The 16,529-nt window shown below is 52.7% G+C and overlaps 1 protein-coding gene and 2 non-coding genes across 6 annotated transcripts; 2 read left to right on the top strand and 1 right to left on the bottom strand.

Moving 5' to 3' along the window:
- Positions 1–267: 267 nt before the first annotated feature.
- trnal-aag lies at positions 268–349 on the top strand. Its single transcript has one exon. It is a non-coding gene; the product is annotated as a tRNA-Leu (tRNA).
- Positions 350–1,254: 905 nt separating this feature from the next.
- On the bottom strand, positions 1,255–7,285 carry LOC100489603 (T-lymphocyte activation antigen CD86). 4 transcript variants are annotated; one of them, XM_002942158.5, is made up of 3 exons: positions 7,009–7,285; positions 2,912–3,304; positions 1,255–1,838 (listed from the first exon to the last, which is right to left on the bottom strand). In XM_002942158.5, the coding sequence occupies exons 1-3, from the start codon at positions 7,061–7,063 to the stop codon at positions 1,663–1,665; spliced, it is 624 nt and encodes a 207-aa protein (XP_002942204.2). In that variant the 5' UTR covers positions 7,064–7,285; the 3' UTR covers positions 1,255–1,662. The 4 variants fall into 4 exon arrangements, with proteins under 4 accessions (XP_002942204.2, XP_004919449.2, XP_012809284.2 ...); XM_004919392.4 differs by having other exon boundaries at positions 1,255–1,832; positions 7,009–7,284; XM_012953830.3 differs by lacking the exon at positions 7,009–7,285 and adding an exon at positions 3,650–4,098.
- Positions 7,286–9,857: 2,572 nt separating this feature from the next.
- Positions 9,858–9,929, top strand: trnap-ugg. The gene has a single exon. It is a non-coding gene; the product is annotated as a tRNA-Pro (tRNA).
- The last annotated feature ends 6,600 nt before the right edge of the window (positions 9,930–16,529 follow it).

The following is a 16,529-nucleotide window of genomic DNA, read 5'->3' as shown; positions in this document are numbered from 1 at the left end:
TGGAGCAACTGGAGGAGCCAGGATGGGGCATAAAGGTTACATGTAGTAGTGTTAGTGCTCAGACTGAAGAATGAGAATGATAGAATCTTACACCTGGCTTGGGAGGGACGGCCTGAATGGAGGAGCGCCCCCTATGGCAGGATAATAATGGGATTTCCCAGTATGTAAGGAAGGAGGGATGTGTTATGGGTAGCATAGAGTTAAAAATATAGGCTTTGTAGGGCATCAGTGAAAGAAAAGAGTTAACTAAAAACCACAGCTATGTAAGGTAGCGTGGCCGAGCGGTCTAAGGCGCTGGATTAAGGCTCCAGTCTCTTCGGGGGCGTGGGTTCGAATCCCACCGCTGCCACATATTTTCTCCAGGCAAGTAAAAGCTATATACGCCATAAAGCCGAGTCGGTGACAGTAAAACCCCATAGATACGAGGAAACCTTCCCATCGATCCAACTGGAGGCCACGTGGGAATAATTATGGCCTCCAGTCTGCTCAGAGGCTCCATGGACTTAACTGTTTGACATCATTTTTATATAATCCCGCCTCAAACATTCTGTAGGAGAAATCATTGGCCCACTATAAGGCCCTCCTTTATCCTTACTCATGGTGCCTACCAGGTTGGGGGCTACACACTGCCCCCTAGGGGGGTGTAAGCACCATTATTCTGCCATTTTACTATGTCACCAAGGAGGGGGGTTGAGGGGGAATCAGGTCTAAGAAGTATTGCGTTTGGGTTTAGCTTCAGAAGCGGTTGGTTTGGGTCAGGTGTGGGCTCCTCCCACCCACCAATCGTTCTCTTTCTATGACATCATTACAGGGCAGTTAATGACCCCTGAAAATTAAACTGCCCCCCCACAAGAAGCAAAAATATGAAACCCTGCTTCATCTAAATAAACCATTTTCATATAAATATACTTTTTTAGCAGTATGTGCCATTGGGTAATCCTAAATAGGAAACTGCCATTTTAAGTACTAAGGGCCGCCCCCTGGGATCATAGGAGTCACAGTGCACACAAACAAGCCAAGGCACACATACATGCTAGGCCCCATCAGCCAATGAATGGGCAGAATTCTGCCTTTTGCTCCCACACTACTTCCTGTTACAGTTAGAGCTGCATCACTTCCTGTCAGCTGATCTATGAGGGAGCACACAGCCCATCACAAAATGGCGGCTCAAGGGAAAGGATGCAAATCCATGGAATCTAAGGATAGACAATATGGCGGCGCTCACTTATATATAAAGACAAATATACCACTAGGTGTGTTCTGGGGACACAGCATTCTTTATTGTCCAATGGAAACTGCAGGAAAGAGAAGGTTTTACTTCCCCTTGGATTATACTCACAGTTTGTTATACACGTCCCCCATTAAATAAGAAAAGATCACCCCCAGCCTCATACCAACATGAATTAGAAATGGGGTCCAACCAGAACACAAAGTGATCCAGTTCCACACAGACAGGAATAAATACACAGTGTTGGCCAGTAGGAGTCGCTGTGGGACAAGGAGCAGGTAGAACAATAAATAGGGGGGGGGATAGAAAAGAGGGATACTGAGCCGTTCCAGAACAAATAGAAACATCCGTTACTTAGGAATGGGAATATTTCCCCTTTTACAGGGGGCCAAAACGTGGGAAAATCCTTGTGTGCAATCGCTGGGGCCCCCAGCTCAGTAGCGATGGTGCATCAGAGGCTGTACGAGGGGGGGCAGAGTCCGTACGCAGGTATTGCTGAAAACCCAACAAATGGGCAGAAATAGAAGCAGAGATACAGTCACTATAAACATTATCCATGCGATCACATGGTTCCACTGGGGGGAGAGAGCGACGGGTTCTGGTTCTGGTTCTGGAAAAAAGAGACAAAATGTGCATTAATTGCATGTAGCAACTTCTGTCTGCTGCTACAGTGTCTGCCCCTGTGTGTGTGTGTCAGCTCATTTACTCACATACACTATATCCTTATGCTGAGCTACACAACTACTGAAACTGCCCATACGAAATAATGCCCTTATCAGCATATTACAAGTCACCTGACCTGCAGCCTTGTGCCTTTATATGCCCCTCAGTGACTGCTAATATCCTTATCATTTACAGTAGGGGGTACATTATCCCTTATAATACATGAGTGATACTCAGAGTTCCCTGTATAACTCAGCCTGCAGCCTTGTGCCTTTATATGGGCACAGAACCCCTCAGTGACTGCTAATATCCTTATCATTTACAGTAGGGGGGTACATTATCCCTTATAATACATGAGTGATACTCAGAGTTCCCTGCATAACTCAGCCTGCAGCCTTGTGCCTTTATATGGGGGGCACAGAACCCCTCAGTGACTGCTAATATCCTTATCATTTACAGTAGGGGGTACATTATCCCTTATAATACATGAGTGATACTCAGAGTTCCCTGTATAACTCAGCCTGCAGCCTTGTGCCTTTATATGGGCACAGAACCCCTCAGTGACTGCTAATATCCTTATCATTTACAGTAGGGGGTACATTATCCCTTATAATACATGAGTGATACTCAGAGTTCCCTGTATAACTCAGCCTGCAGCCTTGTGCCTTTATATGGGCACAGAACCCCTCAGTGACTGCTAATATCCTTATCATTTACAGTAGGGGGTACATTATCCCTTATAATACATGAGTGATACTCAGAGTTCCCTGTATAACTCAGCCTGCAGCCTTGTGCCTTTATATGGGCACAGAACCCCTCAGTGACTGCTAATATCCTTATCATTTACAGTAGGGGGTACATTATCCCTTATAATACATGAGTGATACTCAAAGTTCCCTGTATAACTCAGCCTGCAGCCTTATGCCTTTATATGGGGGGCACAGAACCCCTCAGTGACTGCTAATATCCTTATCATTTACAGTAGGGGGTACATTATCCCCTATAATACATGAGTGATACCTGTCACAAAGGCGGCCATTACAGTCAGTGCCACCTCACAGCAGCGGTGCTGGGAATCCGGCCTCAGGGGTAGGAGGGTGACCCAGCAGACGTAGATTCCATTATCCCCACCCCTCACGTTGCGCAGTTCCATCCCCACATCCCCAAGCTGAAACCAGTCCTGTTGGATGTAGGTTCTGTTGTGGTAGCGCCGGTGCTGGAAGTCCCCATTCTCTCTCCCATTCTGGAAATGGACCACCACTTCCTCCTCATCCTCCTGCTTTTGCCAGGCCACTTTGGCTTCCTGTGCCGGGGGGCCGACAGGGGGGGAGAAGTTACACGGGAGACGGGCAGTGCCCCCTGAAACAGCAGAGACTGCCCCCTTGTGCTCGGGGCAGGAGATGGAGGCTGCAGCTGAGGAAGGAAAGGGGCAATTAGACATATGACCATGGTAACTGATGCCATTAAAGTCTCTACTGAGGTGCAACATTGTAGCAGTCGCTCATACTGACCAATCGGCAGGTACCCTTCATCTGTCTAGGGTCTAGTAAACTTATGAAAGCAAGTATCTGATTGGGTGATGAAGTAGGGGTGTTCTCTAACAGTCCCCCCCCCCATGGGCTTCAGTGGACCGTCCTGTCTGGCATTAGCTGTGGCACTGGGAGCAGCAAATAATGACAGGGAGGAGGGGAGGGCGGGGTGGAGTAACACAGAGACACCACTAGGTGGAGCCCCTGCACCATATTAAGTGTTTCCTACCTTCCCATTCAGGGGTTTTCCCTACTAAAATGGAATATTCATTCCCAGGCAGTAATAACTGAGCTGGGTGGGTAACTAGCAGTACTGAGTAACAGGTACCCCTCCTACTCCTTGTAAAAGGGGGCAGAAAGTATTTCACCATTGGTGGAGTAATTATCCCCACATTATATAATGACTGGGGACTCTCTGATCATGTGACTGATTCCTCCCAAACCCTTTCACTGCTGGAGAAACCTGTCCCTCAGGGTTGCCAGGTTGGTGGTTTTCCCACCAAATTGGGCTACTAATTTACAGCCCTGGGGGGGGGGGGTTCCAAAGTACAAACCCGCCAAGGTACAGTTTTGGGCTATTTTTAGGAGCCTTGGTGAGTTTGGAAACTAGTCAAAGTTTTTTCCACCCTAGTGTGGCTGTTCCACTGCATGCTGGGTAATGTAGTTTGTATCTAACAATTAGCCTACAGTTAGGATTAATATAAAACTACAATACCCAGCATGCAATTGGACAGTATAGACAGAGGCTCCATTTTGTATTCTTTTTGCTCTTTCAGGCTCAACCTGTCTGTTCTACCCCCTGCTCTATAGGGTATGTGATTGTACTGTTACTTTCTACTGGGATGTGGGGCAGTTCTACCCCCTGCTCCCTGCTCTATAGGGAATGTGATTGTACTGTTACTTTCTACTGGGATGTGGGGCAGTTCTACCCCCTGCTCTATAGGGTATGTGATTGTACTGTTACTTTCTACTGGGATGTGGGGCAGTTCTACCCCCTGCTCCCTGCTCTATAGGGAATGTGATTGTACTGTTACTTTCTACTGGGATGTGGGGCAGTTCTACCCCTGCTCTATAGGGTATGTGATTGTACTGTTACTTTCTACTGGGATGTGGGGCAGTTCTACCCCCTGCTCTATAGGGTATGTGATTGTACTGTTACTTTCTACTGGGATGTGGGGCAGTTCTACCCCCTGCTTCCTGCTCTATAGGGTATGTGATTGTACTGTTACTTTCTACTGGGATGTGGGGCAGTTCTACCCCCTGCTCCCTGCTCTATAGGGAATGTGATTGTACTGTTACTTTCTACTGGGATGTGGGGCAGTTCTACCCCCTGCTCTATAGGGTATGTGATTGTACTGTTACTTTCTACTGGGATGTGGGGCAGTTCTACCCCTGCTCTATAGGGTATGTGATTGTACTGTTACTTTCTACTGGGATGTGGGGCAGTTCTACCCCCTGCTCCCTGCTCTATAGGGTATGTGATTGTACTGTTACTTTCTACTGGGATGTGGGGCAGTTCTACCCCCTGCTCCCTGCTCTATAGGGTATGTGATTGTACTGTTACTTTCTACTGGGATGTGGGGCAGTTCTGCCCCCTGCTCCCTGCTCTATAGGGTATGTGATTGTACCGTTACTTTCTACTGGGATGTGGGGCAGTTCTACCCCCTGCTCTATAGGGTATGTGATTGTACTGTTACTTTCTACTGGGATGTGGGGCAGTTCTACCCCCTGCTCCCTGCTCTATAGGGTATGTGATTGTACCGTTACTTTCTACTGGGATGTGGGGCAGTTCTACCCCCTGCTCTATAGGGTATGTGATTGTACTGTTACTTTCTACTGGGATGTGGGGCAGTTCTACCCCCTGCTCTATAGGGTATGTGATTGTACTGTTACTTTCTACTGGGATGTGGGGCAGTTCTACCCCCTGCTCTATAGGGTATGTGACTGTACTGTTACTTTCTACTGGGATGTGGGGCAGTTCTACTCCCTGCTCTATAGGGTATGTGATTGTACTGTTACTTTCTACTGGGATGTGGGGCAGTTCTACCCCCTGCTCCCTGCTCTATAGGGTATGTGATTGTACTGTTACTTTCTACTGGGATGTGGGCAGTTCTACCCCCTGCTCTATAGGGTATGTGATTGTACTGTTACTTTCTACTGGGATGTGGGGCAGTTCTACCCCCTGCTCTATAGGGTATGTGATTGTACTGTTACTTTCTACTGGGATGTGGGGCAGTTCTACCCCCTGCTCTATAGGGTATGTGATTGTACTGTTACTTTCTACTGGGATGTGGGGCAGTTCTACCCCCTGCTCTATAGGGTATGTGATTGTACTGTTACTTTCTACTGGGGATGTGGGGCAGTTCTACCCCCTGCTCCCTGCTCTATAGGGTATGTGATTGTACTGTTACTTTCTACTGGGATGTGGGGCAGTTCTACCCCCTGCTCTATAGGGTATGTGATTGTACTGTTACTTTCTACTGGGATGTGGGGCAGTTCTACCCCCTGCTCTATAGGGTATGTGATTGTACTGTTACTTTCTACTGGGATGTGGGGCAGTTCTACCCCCTGCTCTATAGGGTATGTGATTGTACTGTTACTTTCTACTGGGATGTGGGGCAGTTCTACCCCCTGCTCTATAGGGTATGTGACTGTACTGTTACTTTCTACTGGGATGTGGGGCAGATCTACCCCCTGCTCTATAGGGTATGTGATTGTACTGTTACTTTCTACTGGGATGTGGGGCAGTTCTACCCCCCGCTCCCTGCTCTATAGGGTATGTGATTGTACTGTTACTTTCTACTGGGATGTGGGGCAGTTCTACCCCCTGCTCTATAGGGTATGTGACTGTACTGTTACTTTCTACTGGGATGTGGGGCAGTTCTACCCCCTGCTCTATAGGGTATGTGATTGTACTGTTACTTTCTACTGGGATGTGGGGCAGTTCTACCCCCTGCTCCCTGCTCTATAGGGTATGTGATTGTACTGTTACTTTCTACTGGGATGTGGGGCAGTTCTACCCCCTGCTCCCTGCTCTATAGGGTATGTGATTGTACTGTTACTTTCTACTGGGATGTGGGGCAGTTCTACCCCCTGCTCCCTGCTCTATAGGGTATGTGATTGTACTGGGATGTGGGGGCAGTTCTGCAGTTGGCCCTTAAGCTATAACAGGATATCTTGGGGCTGCTGAGAGTTGTAGTTCAACGCACCCATATGTATATCATGTCTGGGGTCAATGCAACATTCTGTAGTGACTTCCCAGCTGGACTGGGCACAGAGGGAGCCATCCCAGTAACTGGAGAGGGGGCGCAGGGCATGGATAGTGATTATACACTATAAAAAGGCAGGTTTTCCCATATATACTTTTATTTCTTTAGAATTTTTTTCATTGCACACATTGGGCTATTATTGGGCTACTTTCAAAGTGGCTTTTGACTAGTTTTGGGCTGGTTTGGAAAAATAAATCTGGCAGCCCTGGACTCTCTGGTCATGTGACTTATTCCCTCCCTCCCCAAAACCCTTTCACTGCTGGAGAAACCTATCCCCTGGCACAGGAGCAGCTTGAGGAGAGGGGTCGGGGGTACTTACCTGCCAGGGTGAGACACAGCAGCCCAGTGAGAGCAAGAGGAGCCGCTGCGGCCATGAGTCATAGTGTGAGTGGGGGGGGGGGGTCCAGCCATCAATGTAGTGCCTTTATGCCTATCCCGGAGCCACAGGAAGTCGCAGCGTTTGCTCCAGATTCTCCCCGGCTCTGTACCTGGGAATTCCCAGGCAGTGTATGGGCAGCGCTCAGCCCCATGTTCCCGTCCTGCCCGGGATTGTGCAACCCGCCCGCCCCCTTTGGCTTCACTCCCAGCCGGAAGGACTCGCTAGTCATGTGACCAGGTAGAAGGAAGCTTAAGGATCAACTGCAGAACTGCTCCACATCCCTGTAGAAAGTAACAGTACAATCACATACCCTATAGAGCAGGGGGTAGAACTGCCCCACATCCCAGTAGAAAGTAACAGTACAATCACATACCCTATAGAGCAGGGAGCAGGGGGTAGAACTGCCCCACATCCCAGTAGAAAGTAACAGTACAATCACATACCCTATAGAGCAGGGAGCAGGGGGTAGAACTGCCCCACATCCCAGTAGAAAGTAACAGTACAATCACATACCCTATAGAGCAGGGGGTAGAACTGCCCCACATCCCAGTAGAAAGTAACAGTACAATCACATACCCTATAGAGCAGGGAGCAGGGGGTAGAACTGCCCCACATCCCAGTAGAAAGTAACAGTACAATCACATACCCTATAGAGCAGGGAGCAGGGGGTAGAACTGCCCCACATCCCAGTAGAAAGTAACAGTACAATCACATACCCTATAGAGCAGGGAGTAGAACTGCCCCACATCCCAGTAGAAAGTAACAGTACAATCACATACCCTATAGAGCAGGGTGTAGAACTGCCCCACATCCCAGTAGAAAGTAACAGTACAATCACATACCCTATAGAGCAGGGAGCAGGGGTAGAACTGCCCCACATCCCAGTAGAAAGTAACAGTACAATCACATACCCTATAGAGCAGGGGGTAGAACTGCCCCACATCCCAGTAGAAAGTAACAGTACAATCACATACCCTATAGAGCAGGGGGTAGAACTGCCCCACATCCCAGTAGAAAGTAACAGTACAATCACATACCCTATAGAGCAGGGGGTAGAACTGCCCCCACATCCCAGTAGAAAGTAACAGTACAATCACATACCCTATAGAGCAGGGAGCAGGGGGTAGAACTGCCCCACATCCCAGTAGAAAGTAACAGTACAATCACATACCCTATAGAGCAGGGAGCAGGGGGTAGAACTGCCCCACATCCCAGTAGAAAGTAACAGTACAATCACATACCCTATAGAGCAGGGGGTAGAACTGCCCCACATCCCAGTAGAAAGTAACAGTACAATCACATACCCTATAGAGCAGGGAGCAGGGGGTAGAACTGCCCCACATCCCAGTAGAAAGTAACAGTACAATCACATACCCTATAGAGCAGGGGGTAGAACTGCCCCCACATCCCAGTAGAAAGTAACAGTACAATCACATACCCTATAGAGCAGGGAGCAGGGGGTAGAACTGCCCCACATCCCAGTAGAAAGTAACAGTACAATCACATACCCTATAGAGCAGGGAGCAGGGGGTAGAACTGCCCCACATCCCAGTAGAAAGTAACAGTACAATCACATACCCTATAGAGCAGGGAGCAGGGGGTAGAACTGCCCCACATCCCAGTAGAAAGTAACAGTACAATCACATACCCTATAGAGCAGGGAGCAGGGGGTAGAACTGCCCCACATCCCAGTAGAAAGTAACAGTACAATCACATACCCTATAGAGCAGGGGGTAGAACTGCCCCACATCCCAGTAGAAAGTAACAGTACAATCACATACCCTATAGAGCAGGGAGCAGGGGGTAGAACTGCCCCACATCCCAGTAGAAAGTAACAGTACAATCACATACCCTATAGAGCAGGGGGTAGAACTGCCCCACATCCCAGTAGAAAGTAACAGTACAATCACATACCCTATAGAGCAGGGGGTAGAACTGCCCCACATCCCAGTAGAAAGTAACAGTACAATCACATACCCTATAGAGCAGGGGGTAGAACTGCCCCCACATCCCAGTAGAAAGTAACAGTACAATCACATACCCTATAGAGCAGGGGGTAGAACTGCCCCACATCCCAGTAGAAAGTAACAGTACAATCACATACCCTATAGAGCAGGGGGTAGAACTGCCCCACATCCCAGTAGAAAGTAACAGTACAATCACATACCCTATAGAGCAGGGGGTAGAACTGCCCCACATCCCAGTAGAAAGTAACAGTACAATCACATTCCCTATAGAGCAGGGGGTAGAACTGCCCCACATCCCAGTAGAAAGTAACAGTACAATCACATTCCCTATAGAGCAGGGAGTAGAACTGCCCCACATCCCAGTAGAAAGTAACAGTACAATCACATACCCTATAGAGCAGGGAGCAGGGGGTAGAACTGCCCCACATCCCAGTAGAAAGTAACAGTACAATCACATACCCTATAGAGCAGGGGGTAGAACTGCCCCACATCCCAGTAGAAAGTAACAGTACAATCACATACCCTATAGAGCAGGGAGCAGGGTGTAGGGCAGACAGGTTGAGCCTGAATAGAATAGAAATGGGAGCCTCTGTCTATACTGTCGAATTGCATGCTGGGTATTGTAGTTTTATATTAATCCTAGCTGTAGGCTAATTGTTAGCTACAAACTACATTACCCAGCATGCAGTGGGACAGGCACACTAAGGGAATAAAACTCTGACTAGTTTCCAAACTACAAACCCGCCAAGGCTCCATAAAATAGCCTAAAACTGTACCTTAGTGGGTTTTCTACCTGGAACAGCATGTATTTTCCTAGTGAATGGCTCGTTGGTCTAGGGGTATGATTCTCGCTTTGGGTGCGAGAGGTCCCGGGTTCAAATCCCGGACGAGCCCTGTTTTTCATTGTTATGATTTTTTTTCTTTCTTTCCTGCCCCCTGTGCATCCTGACTTACAGCTTTGCCGTGAATCCAACACTAAATATTATCATTATTGATGTTCCCCGGCCTGCGGCGCAGATCACTGCAAAGTCGTACTGTGGGTTAAAGGGGAACTAAGCCCTGAACACTTCTGTCATTACTGTAGAGATGAGTATAATGGCTGCTCCCAGTCTTAATTCCTTATGCAAGTGGCCCTCCTGCACTGGGGCCCCCCTTTCCCTTGTGCTGTCAGGTGACCGGGCGGGGAACTGCCCCCATTGGGGCCACATCTCTGTAGCTGCAGGGGGGGTCTCTGTGCCTATTTACCTTCATTTTAGAGTCCACTTAAAATAAACAAGTGACTTTTGTGCCCCACACTGTGCCGTAAAGTGAGGATGTGTCTTAGCAGGGAATATCATGGAGGGGCAGAGGGCATACCCTGGCAGATAGGGGGCAGCAGGGAATATCATGGAGGGGCAGAGGGCATACCCTGGCAGATAGGGGGCAGCAGGGAATATCATGGAGGTGAGAGGGCATACCCTGGCAGATAGGGGGCAGCAGGGAATATCATGGAGGTGAGAGGGCATACCCTGGCAGATAGGGGGCAGCAGGGAATATCATGGAGGGGCAGAGGGCATACCCTGGCAGATAGGGGGCAGCAGGGAATATCATGGAGGGGCAGAGGGCATACCCTGGCAGATAGGGGGCAGCAGGGAATATCATGGAGGGGCAGAGGGCATACCCTGGCAGATAGGGGGCAGCAGGGAATATCATGGAGGGGCAGAGGGCATACCCTGGCAGATAGGGGGCAGCAGGGAATATCATGGAGGGACAGAGGGCATACCCTGGCAGCTAGGGGGCAGCAGAGAATATCATGGAGGGGCAGAGGGCATACCCTGGCAGATAGGGGGCAGCAGAGAATATCATGGAGGGGCAGAGGGCATACCCTGGCAGATAGGGGGCAGCAGAGAATATCATGGAGGGGCAGAGGGCATACCCTGGCAGATAGGGGGCAGCAGAGAATATCATGGAGGGGCAGAGGGCATACCCCGGCAGATAGGGGGCAGCAGGGAATATCATGGAGGGGCAGAGGGCATACCCCGGCAGATAGGGGGCAGCAGGGAATATCATGGAGGGGCAGAGGGCATACCCCGGCAGATAGGGGGCAGCAGGGAATATCATGGAGGGGCAGAGGGCATACCCCGGCAGATAGGGGGCAGCAGGGAATATTACGGAGGGGCAGAGGGCATACCCCGGCAGATAGGGGGCAGCAGGGAATATCATGGAGGGGCAGAGGGCATACCCTGGCAGATAGGGGGCAGCAGGGAATATCATGGAGGTGAGAGGGCATACCCTGGCAGATAGGGGGCAGCAGGGAATATCATGGAGGGGCAGAGGGCATACCCTGGCAGATAGGGGGCAGCAGGGAATATCATGGAGGGGCAGAGGGCATACCCTGGCAGATAGGGGGCAGCAGGGAATATCACGGAGGGGCAGAGGGCATACCCTGGCAGATAGGGGGCAGCAGAGAATATCATGGAGGGGCAGAGGGCATACCCTGGCAGATAGGGGGCAGCAGGGAATATCATGGAGGGGCAGAGGGCATACCCCAGCAGATAGGGGGCAGCAGGGAATATCATGGAGGGGCAGAGGGCATACCCTGGCAGATAGGGGGCAGCAGGGAATATCATGGAGGGGCAGAGGGCATACCCTGGCAGATAGGGGGCAGCAGGGAATATCATGGAGGGGCAGAGGGCATACCCTGGCAGATAGGGGGCAGCAGAAAATATCATGGAGGGGCAGAGGGCATACCCTGGCAGATAGGGGGCAGCAGGGAATATCATGGAGGGGCAGAGGGCATACCCCAGCAGATAGGGGGCAGCAGGGAATATCATGGAGGTGAGAGGGCATACCCTGGCAGATAGTGGGCAGCAGGGAATATCATGGAGGTGAGAGGGCATACCCCGGCAGATAGGGGGCAGCAGGGAATATCATGGAGGGGCAGAGGGCATACCCTGGCAGATAGTGGGCAGCAGGGAATATCATGGAGGGGCAGAGGGCATACCCCGGCAGATAGGGGGCAGCAGGGAATATCATGGAGGGGCAGAGGGCATACCCTGGCAGATAGGGGGCAGCAGGGAATATTACGGAGGGGCAGAGGGCATACCCCGGCAGATAGGGGGCAGCAGGGAATATTACGGAGGGGCAGAGGGCATACCCTGGCAGATAGGGGGCAGCAGGGAATATCATGGAGGGGCAGAGGGCATACCCTGGCAGATAGGGGGCAGCAGGGAATATCACGGAGGGGCAGAGGGCATACCCTGGCAGATAGGGGGCAGCAGGGAATATCATGGAGGGGCAGAGGGCATACCCTGGCAGATAGGGGGCAGCAGGGAATATCATGGAGGGGCAGAGGGCATACCCTGGCAGATAGGGGGCAACAGGGAATATCATGGAGGGGCAGAGGGCATACCCTGGCAGATAGGGGGCAGCAGGGAATATCATGGAGGGGCAGAGGGCATACCCTGGCAGATAGGGGGCAGCAGGGAATATCATGGAGGGGCAGAGGGCATACCCTGGCAGATAGGGGGCAGCAGGGAATATCATGGATGGGCAGAGGGCATACCCCGGCAGATAGGGGCAGCAGGGAATATCATGGAGGGGCAGAGGGCATACCCTGGCAGATAGGGGGCAGCAGAGAATATCATGGAGGGGCAGAGGGCATACCCTGGCAGATAGGGGGCAGCAGAGAATATCATGGAGGGGCAGAGGGCATACCCTGGCAGATAGGGGGCAGCAGAGAATATCATGGAGGGGCAGAGGGCATACCCTGGCAGATAGGGGGCAGCAGGGAATATCATGGAGGGGCAGAGGGCATACCCTGGCAGATAGGGGGCAGCAGAGAATATCATGGAGGGGCAGAGGGCATACCCTGGCAGATAGGGGGCAGCAGGGAATATCATGGAGGGGCAGAGGGCATACCCCAGCAGATAGGGGGCAGCAGGGAATATCATGGAGGTGAGAGGGCATACCCTGGCAGATAGGGGGCAGCAGGGAATATCATGGAGGGGCAGAGGGCATACCCTGGCAGATAGGGGGCAGCAGGGAATATCATGGAGGTGAGAGGGCATACCCTGGCAGATAGGGGGCAGCAGGGAATATCATGGAGGGGCAGAGGGCATACCCTGGCAGATAGGGGGCAGCAGGGAATATCATGGATGGGCAGAGGGCATACCCCGGCAGATAGGGGGCAGCAGGGAATATCATGGAGGGGCAGAGGGCATACCCTGGCAGATAGGGGGCAGCAGAGAATATCATGGAGGGGCAGAGGGCATACCCTGGCAGATAGGGGGCAGCAGAGAATATCATGGAGGGGCAGAGGGCATACCCTGGCAGATAGGGGGCAGCAGGGAATATCATGGAGGGGCAGAGGGCATACCCTGGCAGATAGGGGGCAGCAGAGAATATCATGGAGGGGCAGAGGGCATACCCTGGCAGATAGGGGGCAGCAGGGAATATCATGGAGGGGCAGAGGGCATACCCCAGCAGATAGGGGGCAGCAGGGAATATCATGGAGGTGAGAGGGCATACCCTGGCAGATAGGGGGCAGCAGGGAATATCATGGAGGGGCAGAGGGCATACCCTGGCAGATAGGGGGCAGCAGGGAATATCATGGAGGTGAGAGGGCATACCCTGGCAGATAGGGGGCAGCAGGGAATATCATGGAGGGGCAGAGGGCATACCCTGGCAGATAGGGGGCAGCAGGGAATATCATGGATGGGCAGAGGGCATACCCCGGCAGATAGGGGGCAGCAGGGAATATCATGGAGGGGCAGAGGGCATACCCTGGCAGATAGGGGGCAGCAGAGAATATCATGGAGGGGCAGAGGGCATACCCTGGCAGATAGGGGGCAGCAGAGAATATCATGGAGGGGCAGAGGGCATACCCTGGCAGGTAGGGGGCAGCAGGGAATATCATGGAGGGACAGAGGGTATACCCCGGCAGATAGGGGGCAGCAGGGAATATCATGGAGGTGAGAGGGCATACTCCGGCAGATAGGAGGCAGCAGGGAATATCATGGATGGGCAGAGGGCATACCCTGGCAGATAGGGGGCAGCAGGGAATATCATGGATGGGCAGAGGGCATACCCTGGCAGACAGGGGGCAGCAGGGAATATCATGGAGGGGCAGAGGGCATACCCTGGCAGATAGGGGGCAGCAGAGAATATCATGGAGGGGCAGAGGGCATACCCTGGCAGATAGGGGGCAGCAGAGAATATCATGGAGGGGCAGAGGGCATACCCTGGCAGATAGGGGGCAGCAGAGAATATCATGGAGGGGCAGAGGGCATACCCTGGCAGATAGGGGGCAGCAGAGAATATCATGGAGGGGCAGAGGGCATACCCTGGCAGATAGGGGGCAGCAGAGAATATCATGGAGGGGCAGAGGGCATACCCTGGCAGATAGGGGGCAGCAGGGAATATCATGGAGGGGCAGAGGGCATACCCTGGCAGATAGGGGGCAGCAGAGAATATCATGGAGGGGCAGAGGGCATACCCTGGCAGATAGGGGGCAGCAGGGAATATCATGGAGGGGCAGAGGGCATACCCCAGCAGATAGGGGGCAGCAGGGAATATCATGGAGGTGAGAGGGCATACCCTGGCAGATAGGGGGCAGCAGGGAATATCATGGAGGGGCAGAGGGCATACCCTGGCAGATAGGGGGCAGCAGGGAATATCATGGAGGTGAGAGGGCATACCCTGGCAGATAGGGGGCAGCAGGGAATATCATGGAGGGGCAGAGGGCATACCCTGGCAGATAGGGGGCAGCAGGGAATATCATGGATGGGCAGAGGGCATACCCCGGCAGATAGGGGGCAGCAGGGAATATCATGGAGGGGCAGAGGGCATACCCTGGCAGATAGGGGGCAGCAGAGAATATCATGGAGGGGCAGAGGGCATACCCTGGCAGATAGGGGGCAGCAGAGAATATCATGGAGGGGCAGAGGGCATACCCTGGCAGATAGGGGGCAGCAGGGAATATCATGGAGGGGCAGAGGGCATACCCTGGCAGATAGGGGGCAGCAGAGAATATCATGGAGGGGCAGAGGGCATACCCTGGCAGATAGGGGGCAGCAGGGAATATCATGGAGGGGCAGAGGGCATACCCCAGCAGATAGGGGGCAGCAGGGAATATCATGGAGGTGAGAGGGCATACCCTGGCAGATAGGGGGCAGCAGGGAATATCATGGAGGGGCAGAGGGCATACCCTGGCAGATAGGGGGCAGCAGGGAATATCATGGAGGTGAGAGGGCATACCCTGGCAGATAGGGGGCAGCAGGGAATATCATGGAGGGGCAGAGGGCATACCCTGGCAGATAGGGGGCAGCAGGGAATATCATGGATGGGCAGAGGGCATACCCCGGCAGATAGGGGGCAGCAGGGAATATCATGGAGGGGCAGAGGGCATACCCTGGCAGATAGGGGGCAGCAGAGAATATCATGGAGGGGCAGAGGGCATACCCTGGCAGATAGGGGGCAGCAGAGAATATCATGGAGGGGCAGAGGGCATACCCTGGCAGGTAGGGGGCAGCAGGGAATATCATGGAGGGACAGAGGGTATACCCCGGCAGATAGGGGGCAGCAGGGAATATCATGGAGGTGAGAGGGCATACTCCGGCAGATAGGGGGCAGCAGGGAATATCATGGATGGGCAGAGGGCATACCCTGGCAGATAGGGGGCAGCAGGGAATATCATGGATGGGCAGAGGGCATACCCTGGCAGACAGGGGGCAGCAGGGAATATCATGGAGGGGCAGAGGGCATACCCTGGCAGATAGGGGGCAGCAGAGAATATCATGGAGGGGCAGAGGGCATACCCTGGCAGATAGGGGGCAGCAGAGAATATCATGGAGGGGCAGAGGGCATACCCTGGCAGATAGGGGGCAGCAGAGAATATCATGGAGGGGCAGAGGGCATACCCTGGCAGATAGGGGGCAGCAGAGAATATCATGGAGGGGCAGAGGGCATACCCTGGCAGATAGGGGGCAGCAGGGAATATCATGGAGGGGCAGAGGGCATACCCCGGCAGATAGGGGGCAGCAGGGAATATCATGGAGGGGCAGAGGGCATACCCTGGCAGATAGGGGGCAGCAGGGAATATTACGGAGGGGCAGAGGGCATACCCCGGCAGATAGGGGGCAGCAGGGAATATCATGGAGGGGCAGAGGGCATACCCCGGCAGATAGGGGGCAGCAGGGAATATCACGGAGGGGCAGAGGGCATACCCCGGCAGATAGGGGGCAGCAGGGAATATCATGGAGGGGCAGAGGGCATACCCCGGCAGATAGGGGGCAGCAGGGAATATTACGGAGGGGCAGAGGGCATACCCTGGCAGATAGGGGGCAGCAGGGAATATCATGGAGGGGCAGAGGGCATACCCTGGCAGATAGGGGGCAGCAGAGAATATCATGGAGGGGCAGAGGGCATACCCTGGCAGATAGGGGGCAGCAGGGAATATCATGGAGGGGCAGAGGGCATACCCTGGCAGATAGGGGGCAGCAGAGAATATCATGG

Source organism: Xenopus tropicalis, chromosome 3, assembly GCF_000004195.4.
Source record: "Xenopus tropicalis strain Nigerian chromosome 3, UCB_Xtro_10.0, whole genome shotgun sequence".
Classification (NCBI taxonomy): Eukaryota; Metazoa; Chordata; class Amphibia; order Anura; family Pipidae; genus Xenopus; species Xenopus tropicalis.
The sequence above is the reverse complement of the archived record's forward strand: the minus strand, read 5'-3'. Positions and strand labels throughout refer to the sequence as shown.